The sequence below is a fragment of the Prenolepis imparis genome, unplaced genomic scaffold, assembly GCF_030444845.1.
Source record: "Prenolepis imparis isolate NDT839.2.m4 unplaced genomic scaffold, iyPreImpa1.0 SCAF_7, whole genome shotgun sequence".
Lineage (NCBI taxonomy): Eukaryota > Metazoa > Arthropoda > Insecta > Hymenoptera > Formicidae > Prenolepis > Prenolepis imparis.
The window spans coordinates 586,844-597,712 of record NW_028141165.1 but is presented as its reverse complement, the minus strand read 5'-3'; the positions used below and the strand labels follow the sequence as shown (position 1 = coordinate 597,712).

At 31.5% G+C, this 10,869-nt stretch overlaps 3 protein-coding genes across 4 annotated transcripts; 2 read left to right on the top strand and 1 right to left on the bottom strand.

Moving 5' to 3' along the window:
* Positions 1–46: 46 nt before the first annotated feature.
* Positions 47–1,565, top strand: Rpl35a (ribosomal protein L35A). Of its 2 annotated transcripts, none has more exons than XM_083042535.1 (4): positions 47–112; positions 603–845; positions 1,085–1,243; positions 1,483–1,565. In XM_083042535.1, the coding sequence occupies exons 2-4, from the start codon at positions 606–608 to the stop codon at positions 1,504–1,506; spliced, it is 423 nt and encodes a 140-aa protein (XP_082898661.1). In that variant the 5' UTR covers positions 47–112; positions 603–605; the 3' UTR covers positions 1,507–1,565. The 2 variants fall into 2 exon arrangements, with proteins under 2 accessions (XP_082898661.1, XP_082898660.1); XM_083042534.1 differs by lacking the exon at positions 47–112 and adding an exon at positions 126–163.
* Positions 1,566–2,408: 843 nt separating this feature from the next.
* Positions 2,409–4,094, top strand: LOC145938362 (SPRY domain-containing protein 7). The gene is made up of 4 exons (XM_083041883.1): positions 2,409–2,657; positions 3,024–3,301; positions 3,455–3,557; positions 3,644–4,094. The coding sequence occupies exons 1-4, from the start codon at positions 2,555–2,557 to the stop codon at positions 3,739–3,741; spliced, it is 582 nt and encodes a 193-aa protein (XP_082898009.1). The 5' UTR covers positions 2,409–2,554; the 3' UTR covers positions 3,742–4,094.
* On the bottom strand, positions 4,037–10,869 carry Hs6st (heparan sulfate 6-O-sulfotransferase). Its single transcript, XM_083041871.1, has 4 exons — positions 10,184–10,869; positions 8,965–9,368; positions 8,400–8,579; positions 4,037–7,442 (listed from the first exon to the last, which is right to left on the bottom strand). The coding sequence occupies exons 1-4, from the start codon at positions 10,707–10,709 to the stop codon at positions 7,131–7,133; spliced, it is 1,422 nt and encodes a 473-aa protein (XP_082897997.1). The 5' UTR covers positions 10,710–10,869; the 3' UTR covers positions 4,037–7,130.

The following is a 10,869-nucleotide window of genomic DNA, read 5'->3' as shown; positions in this document are numbered from 1 at the left end:
AATGTGTGTGACTATCGCATGAAAAGCTACTTAATGTTCGTTATACTTTTTGCCAGCAGAGGGATATAGGGTCTCTTCTTTCTTACGTTCTTTTAGTTCATGGTACATTTCGGTATGTTTCGCAGTGACGATATCTCATAATTAATAATAAAAATTAATTGATGTAATTAATTTTTCTTACAAATAAAAGGGACACTTTGTAAAACATTATGTCAGATTACCATATAATTACTTTTTTGCATATATTGTTATTTGATTTCCAATGATTCCGGCGGATTACCGTGACATGTTTCATATGGCATTTATGGTGGTCGTAGTGTGACAACAGAAATGTACATGGTTTAATAAATTATATAATTTCAAGATTATTTCATCTTAAAAGTCGAATCTTTAATGTCGAGTTTTACGTAAATTTTTGACAATTTCATACAGTTTCTGACAAAATGTTTTTTTCCGCTATCCACTGTCGTACATAACCACAAAGTGTTCTGTTAATTCCTTTTCAGCATGGGAATCGTAGAGTTTTATCTTTTTTTATTCGAGGAATATTTGTGTGATTTTTATTTTTTGTATTATTTATTGCATTTTCTTCTTTTCGTTAGAAAATGACGAGTAAAGTAAAAACGCCTAAAACTAAGGAAGGTGCCACAGAAGATGCTCCGGTGGCTCTGAGGAAGCGACCCTTCAAGAGACACGGACGTCTGTACGCGAAAGCCATCTTCACCGGTTATAAGCGTGGATTGCGCAATCAACATGAACATACTGCGCTGCTCAAAGTTGAAGGAGCCGGTACTAAGCAGGACTCTGATTTCTACGTAGGAAAACGATGTGTCTATGTATATAAGGTATATTTATATAAATCATCTCTGATAAATTTATCCGCATTTGAGAAAGAAATCGAATTGAATGCAAAAACATAAAAAATATTCCTGTGGAAGAATTCTTTTTCAAATCTTTGTTTATTTTTAATATTTTTTTTCTTTTAATTCTGTAAAATTTAATTCAGCACTATATATCATTAGTTTAGTATGTATACATATTCATTAAGATTATTATAACAGCATATGTATGAACTTTGCTATAGGCTAAAAACAAGACCCCAGTACCTGGAAAGACCACAAAGAAAACAAAGATTAGGGCCATCTGGGGTAAAGTCACTCGTCCTCATGGAGCGAGTGGATCGGTCCGTGCAAAATTTAAGAGAAATCTGCCAGCCAAGGCAATGGGTCATCGTATCAGAATTGTAAGTTGGTTTATATTTTATAATTCTATATACACAAAAGTATACATATTGTATATATATTAAATTTTACACGTGTCTAATTGAAAATTGCATTTTATATATAACTAATATATATATTTCGTTTTAAGAAATAATTGCTACAATCAACTGTATTGCATGTAATGTTGTATCGCTCAGTATCACAAATAAAAGTAATAATCTTCATTACTAAAGACAATTTTAATTGTTTTATGTTACAGATGCTGTATCCCAGTCGGATATAAACTCATACTCTTGTATAATATAAGGAAATAAATACCGTTTTGGTATGAAAAAAAAAAAATTGTGTTTATCTTAAGGCTCCTGGGTGCTCCCCCGAAAACTATCCTTTTCCCTTTATAATCAGTTAACATCTGTAAAATGATCGAGATAGACTTTGACATGCGGAATGACTGCGCATGTGCAAAGACCAGACGGACTGGGCTTCATAATATTACATTTTACAGCTGTTGATTGATTATAAAGGGGAACGGATAGTTTTCGGGGTTTTTTAAGAGTGTGCTAAAGCCATCTGAAGTGCTGTTTCATCGAAATATTTTTTTATTTCGAAATGGCATCTAAGAAATTTTAGCGTGTGTTTTCTCGCCTCTGACGTCACGATTTCGACATGGTCGGCAAGGAGCCAGGAGCCTGCAGGTGCCTTTTCATGCTGACGCTCGACGCTCATTTTTAGCGTCAAAAGACGTCACGTGACCAAAATTGACGAATTGGTATCTTTATTTTTGGTCACGTGACGTCTTTTGACGCTAAAAATGAGCGTCGAACGTCAGCATGAAAAGGCACCTTAAAATATGCGAGCTGAAAACATGCACATATCACATATTCATCCTCGATCTATGATGCGAAACCTAACCTAACCTAACCTGATCTAACCTCAAACTAATTTACGTCATTCATGAAGAACTTTACACCTGTGAAAAAGATTTATCACATCGTTAAATATGAGGAAGATTCGTAAAGTATGACATATGTTTTACGCGATAAAAGCTGTTGAGATAACTTATATTGATCAACATTTTTCTGAGGGGAAGCCATTTTTGTGCGACTTGCTTATGCGTAATTTGAAGTGTCTAGCAACGTCAAGCTTGCGCCAGTTGGTGGCGGCATCACGGATGGATTTCGTAGATTTCGGCGAGAATTAAGGGAAAAATCGGGAAACGGGCTCGTCGAGAGGCAAAAAAAAAGGAGGAGATTTTTCTCCGGTTACGTCGCTACGATGTCGCGTTTGCTGCATTTCTGAACGAATAGCAAAGCCGAGCTGCGTCGCGGACGATGTTTTGTTGTCTGAGAAACTGTTTCGACGGCCTCGGCTTCGCCGCAAGTCAAGCTCCGAAGCGGGAACGAAATCCCATCGCCTTAGACACGACTCATATGGGTAACTGTCAACACTCGTCACGCGGTTGTCAAATCGCCTGAATTAATTGACGTGACGTAACGCTAGGAAATCGCCATACGTCGCGCAATTTACACGCTATTTTTTGCACATTTACAGATTTACTTTTTTTGTAGTATATAGTTTATACAATCTATTGTATAAACCAATTTCTGGAAGATTTTATTGTGTTCGCGCGAGGCAATCGTCAGGAACATTCTTAATATATTCTAATATATAATAATTTATCGCAATGTTTTTAGTGCACGTTAGATACTGATCCATGTCCTTCATTCTAACATTTTAATTATACAAAGATAGTTTGACTGAAATTGTTATCTATAATTCATGATACTTTTTTTTGTGCAGGAAATGAAGTAGTAATAGTGAAAAATGGTCTAAGAATATGCGGAAGTGGCGGTGCCTTAACAAATGCCCCTCTCGTCCAAAGTAAAAGTTATTTTGAAGTAAAGATACAACAAGGTGGAATATGGGGTATTGGGCTTGCCAGGAGAGATACGGATCTCAATGTTGCCATAGGAGGAAAGGATTCAGAAAGTTGGGCGCTCAATTCGGATGGTATTATAAGGCATAACGAGCAAGAACTCCACAAAATTCAAAATCCTGTACAGGAAGGGGATGTTATTGTACGTATTATTGCTATTTTTTAAAAATTTTATCAAGAACAAGTTAATATACTGAAAAAACTTAAAAAAATCAAACAAATAGTATATACTTGTAGTTTTTAAGATTTACATTGCAAGCGAAATCTTTTTAGAATAATTGAAAACTTTTTTTAGGGAATATCCTATGATCATATAGAGTTGAATTTTTATTTAAACGGGGAATCCATGAATGCTCCAGTTATAAGTATAAAGGGACGAGTTTATCCAGTGTTATATGGTACGTATATTTATCGTTTTTTTTTTTTTAACGAATAAGGAATAATGCGACGATTGATATTTAATTGGTAATATTTTAATTTTTAGTGGACGATGGAGCCATCCTAGATTTAATTCTAGAAAATTTTATCTATACTCTACCAATGGGCTTTGAAAAAATAATGCTGGAGCAGTCGTTGCTTTAGCAGAATGACAAAACAAAAGTGAAATAATCATTGTATTGTCAAAATTGATAATTGTTCGTCCATTTTATGGTTTTGATTAATTATTGGAACCAAACTAAGAATAATACAAATCTCAAATAGGTGAGGAGGCTACAATGACATAGTATTAAGAAACGTTATCACAAAGTATAAATGTTTGTCATATTAATTGCATGATAATGTGCGTGGAATAAATAATTTGCCTAAAGTGATATGAGAATCTATTTTTCGATCCATACTACAGAATTACAGAACGAGGAAATTCGTAGTAAATAGATTTTACATAACTGAAAGAATTCTTCAGATTTATTAAAATTAAAGGGTTTACAACATTAATCATTCAAATGAATTAGATTCAGCGCTATTTCGATCTGCGCGACGTCTATCTTACAATATCTGTATATCTTTATTTGTATAATTGTATAATAATAGATATAATCACACATAAATATGTGTGCCTTGTATACATGATTTATTGATCCTTAAATAACTAATGGTATGGTATATACAATGGCTTATATAAGGTACCGATGGCTTTAGGCCTATTGTTCGCTTCATTAGGCTAGTGTCATGGCATTTTATTAACTATCTCTTTCTCTTTTCATATCATTTCTCTTACTACAAGTGTCGTATAATGAACATTAAAGCTAATGTTTCATCCTTTCTAACATATTGAAAACTTGCACCTCTCTTTTTACATTATTGGATCATGTAAATATTTGAATGATTCAATTATTGTGCAGAATTATTATGTAGAACGAATACATTTTAAACTGACAATGAGATCATCAAACTTACAAAATTCTAATACATTCAAAATTAACCGCAGACGACTATCATTTAATATAATCGAATAGATAAGCCTTTTTTTCTGATATAAGAATCGATCACAGTCAGATAAGCGCCGATAATATGATAGCTAAACGAAAAACGTTAAAGTAATCATTTGCGCTTATCATCGACGTAATGAGCTTTTTTTTATCTAACAATATGTATAAAAAGTTTCTTATAATTTGTGCTGCAAGCTTTCCGAGTACTTGCTAAAACATCTTAAATCTTTGGTCCTTAATAGTAGAGAGTAGTTTTAAACAATTATTGATAATTTTACACGCTTAATATCATATATTTATAATATAAATAGGTCATTCGATTGAAACAATGTAATTTTTATCTATTACCTCTAATCTAATTATCTGCCATAATTCCTATATACTAAACATAACATAATTGTGTATTTTTTTATTGATTAATTTTTTTTTAATTACATGATTTTTATGGCACTCAATTTCCTATATATTATTAGATATATTGTATTCATTCGAAAGACCATTATTATTCAAGAGAGCCTTTGCCTATGCTTTAATTGTAGCTAATAAAACTAATCGCTATTTTATATTTATATTATGACTGGATGATATGAAATATTTATAATGGTAACCCATCGCAAGTCTTATTGCACTTTTTTGTTGTATGTTGAATTAATATTAATCGTGTTAAAAAGTACTATTAATTTTAAGCTGGGAATAAGGACGATCATCCAATTATGTTGCATTATATTGTTGTTTGCGATTAAATTATATATAGGCCCGCGATAAAATAATTTAAATAATTTTCTGAAATATTTGGAGGACTCGATATGATTTATAATTATATCTGCACGTTGCACGAATACTTTTTTTAACACAAAATAATATTTATATTTATATTATTATATAATTATAATTAATAAACAGTGTAGCATTTTTTATATTAATCGAGTGTAGGACCGTTAATCATCATCTCTCGAGCAGTGTGCAGATTAACGATTAAAAATTGATATTCTTTTCCCACTTTCAAATATTTCTTTCAGAAACATACCTTGATTTACATATGGCTTATCATAGTCAATATTTTTATTACTTAAACTACATATATTAAAATGCTAACGTTAGCTTCATAAAGCTAACGGAATTCGTTTCAATTATGCTGCAAATAATTTGATTAAAAAATATATATATATATATATATATATATATATACTTTTAGAAATATATATTTACAAAAGTAATTCAAAATCTATGAGTGTGCATCTTTTTAAATTACAATGTGCTACTGATGTAAAAAATTGTATAATGCATAAAATTTTGTTATATCTATTTCTTAGCTTTCTGTTGTAAATGATAATGTGCAAAATAATTGAGGATCTTGCATGTTCTTTTTATGTTTTTAACCAAAACATATTTTCTCTCTTTTTTAATAAGGCTAGAATATTTGTGCAATAATTAATAGCATTTGTTATACGTACATCTGGATAACAGATATTATAAATTTATATATAACGTATCCAATATAAATATGATTAATCAATATCATAATTATATTCAACATTCTTGCAATTTAAGTTGCAGTTTTGTTGATTTGTATCTTTCTTATGAACGAGAAGTCTGTGCTTATCTCGATATTTAAATCTTAACGTTTTACACAACATTTTACATCACATTTATGCGTAAGTTTTTTTACTTCTTATTTCAAGAGATATATAAGTGTTTCATGTATATATAGGTGTTGTACACAATAAATTTAGTTTTTCTTGAAAGAGAACATAAAATTTTTGTGTGAAAATATTCTCGGGAATAACCTTTTATAAATAATAAATGTTATAATTTATAAATAATATAACCTTTCTCTTAAAAATAACCTTTCGTAAATAGTATACAGAATTAACGAAAAATAATTGTGTTCTTATTTTGCTTCTAAATATAATTTTTCTTATCTTTCTGATTAAAATTATGACTTTTGTATAATATATATGTTATATTCAATTAAAATGTGTATAGGTTTAGTAAGTTGCATCAACATTTGTTATAAAACTATTCATATAATCCATAAATTTAAAATAGAAACAAATACTTCTCTATATATATATAACTACATATATATATATATATATAATCCAAAAAATATAAATTAATTAAAACCTACATAAATATATATAGAAATTAATTTGAGAAAAATTATTTGGCGAATATGGCAATAATTTAATTTGCTGATAATTCTTACAAAAATTAGCAGTGTTATCTGTAGAAACATAAATAAAGATATGTTACTTATATGTGGAAGAACCTTCATAGTGTATGAATATTTTATGAAACATAGAAAATTTTTGCAAATATTACATTGCAACTTTTAGCTGCTGATAAAATAGCCAAGTTCATCACAAGGTTCTCGGATTTCTCTTTGGTCTTGTCCAAGTACTTTTCTGTGCATTTGGTAAATTTTACGCAGATAGCTACGCGATTTATATATAAATCATTCTGTTTGCATTTCTCTAAGATATTCAGATCTAGAATCGCTTGGCGTCGACAGAGATTGCTTAATAATGTACTTACATATTACTCTGTAGTATCTTCAATGACGGAATCCCAATTAAATTCTGTGACACTTTGCCTTGATGGTAATTCACCAAGATGTTGGAATCGTTGTACGAAATGTGGATCGCGATCTCTAAGCCGTTTAAATCTCTGAAAGGCGAGATTCTTTGCAAATTCATAGAGTTCCAGGTCCAGACTGTTGAGCCTACGTATAGTGTCCAATTGCTCTGCGCTAAGGGTTGCCATAGTAGCTGCGCTGAGTGTAGCATTATGCTGTTCAAAGGCAACAGCAAATCGCATCTTAAATGTTTCCTCAAAGGTATATTGCCCCACCTAGTGTGATACAATTTTGTTATTGATATAAAATAATGTATATTAAGACAAATATCTACTTAATCATTAATATATGTTAATTGTTGATATTTATATACTTTATATTATTTCTTCTAATATAAATATTAATTAAAACAATATATTGTATTGATAATATTGTTTAATAATAATTTGAATATTTTAACATGACTATTTTAACATGAATATGATTATATTAATATGCAATTTAATGTTTTTTGATGCAAAGTCATGCCTGTGCCCTGCCAAGAGAGATCAAGGCTAGTAACTTTAATTTGTCAGTAACAAGTCCGAACAAGTAAAAAAGCTTAATTTATGATAATTACTTCTATCATCTATGATCTTCTATAATCTATGCAACATCATCTTAGAAAAAGAATGTTATTATTTTAAACATAGTATAATAATATATAAATTATAATAAAAATTGTATATTATCTCTTTCTCTCTCTCTCTCTCTCTCTCTCTCTCTCTCTCTCTCTCTCTCTCTCTCTCTTAACTATAATAAAAATAAGAATTTAAGAACATGGTAATGGGTAGTTTATAAAATAAACTTATTGCTCACAGATGTTGGAAGAAGGGAATTCATAAATATTTACATTAAGACGTCTATTCTTAAGCATTCAAGCTGCGAACGTGATGTATAAGAATAACAACTTTATATAGCTACAATATTCATAAAGGAAACTGTTGCAATTGTTCTCTACATTATTCTGCATATAAGACTAGCTATTATATATAAGACTAGCGGTATTTTATATTTTATTGACTACATTATAACGCGCGCAATTTTATAGTCGATTAAAAAATATTTTTATATAACGAATATTATACGAATATTATAACAGGAGTAATATAAATTTATAATTTATAATAATAATAAAATGTCAACAATAAAAATTATGTATAATATATTTATAAATATATATTATTGCATACCTTCTGATACTCAGTCAACATGAAGAAAGGCATAAACTGCAAATTGTGTTTAGCACTGGCCAACATTAGACGATCTCTGTCAATGCTGCTAAGAGTAGAATTATAACAGCCAACTATTGACAGATCTGCCAACATTCTAGTTTGACGATTACTTGCCAAATTGTAAGGACACGCCATAAACTGCACAAATATAATAATATCATTGTTAAATCAAGCTTTTCAATCTATATTAATAGTTGTATTCCGATGACCTCTTTATTAAAATAAAATTTCGTTTTCTTTGTTTATGTGAATAACAACAACAAGTCACAAGTACAATGCACTTATTATGAAAGAGGGCATAAAGTTATCTAACAGGAAATAATCACATAGGAAAATGAAGGCTTTTTAAAGATAAGCAACTCTTATCTTAATGTATTTCTAGACATAGAACAACATATAGATAGACTATTTTAATTCATGAAAGAAGTCTGCATCGCAAATGCAAAATAAACAATACTGGCTAATTATAAGTGTAAGAAATTCTTTTATGTTACGCAATTGTCACAATAAAAATTGAAATTACCTGTTCAAAAGTGACATTTTTCCAACTGGAGGCATTGTAACATTGGGGTATATTTGCTTGAGTGCCTCCGCACCAATGACGAGCACCTCTCCATGTAGCACCTCTTTGCACATGCTTGAACTCGGAGAGATATCTCGCGACGGGATCTCTTATGATAGTTAGGTAAAAGTAACGGCGTTTGATGCCTTCTCCTTCGATTTTATTGAGCTCTGTGTCTACACAGTTCGTCAATTCGGTCCAATCCGCGTGTAGACCGCATTTCCAGCCAGTAGAATATCGTGAAAATAACCAATTTTCGTTACGATTTGGACGGAAACAGAAGCAACGCTTTCGTCGTCGTTGACACGAACACGGTCTTTGTAACTCTAGGTCTCGCACCAGATGTTTTCCAAATAATGTCCCACCTTTCAACAAAATAACAACATTAGATATTTTGTATAATAGATATTTATATCATTAGTCTAAATTAATAATGAAAAAATTTGTATGCATAAATTCATAAACTTTAACACTATTTATTAAAGATTTTAAAATTGAAACTTATAATAAGATGCAGTTTTACAAAGGAAAATTTATGAATACAAAGAGAAAGAAAAATAGAGAGGATGTAAGCACATAGCATACTAAATAACTTCACATCCCTAAATTATTCTTTCTTTCTTTCTAAGATAGAGCTTGAGCATTTGAGTATGCCTGATGAATAATGCAATAATTCAAGTGTACAATAGCCCGAAGACAAGTATAACTGCTTTGTTTTACTTTGGTCTAAACATATACTAAAAAAAATCTCAATGCACAAGAAAAGAAATATATAATTAAACATTTTAATTTTTGCATTTTACATTTTACATCTTATAATGTAATTCTCGCTATAAAAATTTACTTTTGTCATTTTTCAAGATTTTATTATCCGAAAAAATCTTTTTATTATCTGATACTCTTACAAAATTGTTTCATATTTATAGCACAATTTATATATTAAGTTTAAAAATACTTTTCCTCTGTATTAATATTAATTTATTTATATTAATTCAATTTGATAATATTTTGATAAAAGATAATTACCATAAATGTAATAATATTTAATAATGTATTTGTATTAAAATATTCATAAATAAATAAGGTAAAAAATAAAATACAAAAATTTCTTGAGCCTAAAAAATTTGAGATAAAAATAATGTATGAAAACTTACAAAAATCTTTTCGCGGGTATACTTGCCAGTTTTCTGTATATGCAAAAAAACCATAACGTCGTGAGCATTGATATCAAACTGGAAAGTGTCGTTGGCGAAAACATCGTCGTAGCCTAGACTGCCCTGGATGCTCTGCAGCTTGAAGGCGGGATGCACTGAGAGCAGGCCGTTTTTATCAAACTCGATGGAGACGGAAGACAGAGCGGCAGAGCCGACGGGGGCGGACAGGCTCTCGGATATCCTGACGGACTCTTTGATCTCGCGATTAGTCAGGGCGCACACGTGATCCGGACAGAAGTAGCCCAGGTAGACGATTCCGGTCAATGCCAGAAACAGACATACCCCGACGATGCGACGGGCCCTACGCGGATGCCGCGGCTCCATCGTCATCGCGGACCTCCGGTCGCATAAGCTCACCTTTCGCTGTTCCTCTTTCTCCTCTTCCTCCTCCTCCTCCTCCCCCTCCTCCCCCGTCTCTTCCGACGCGACGAGCACCTCGAGCTCGCTAGTAGTAGCGTCTACCCTCGCATCGACACCCGCTCGTCTGCCCATTATTATCCATTATTGTGCTTCGCGTTGTCCCGTCCTCTCAGTCACTCTCTTTGGAGGACGACAACGAACTGCCGTACACCACCGCACGCCGATACGTTCCGACCGTAACTACGCTCGCCAACCAACCGTCGGCCATGACAGATGCTCTCTCTCTCTCTCT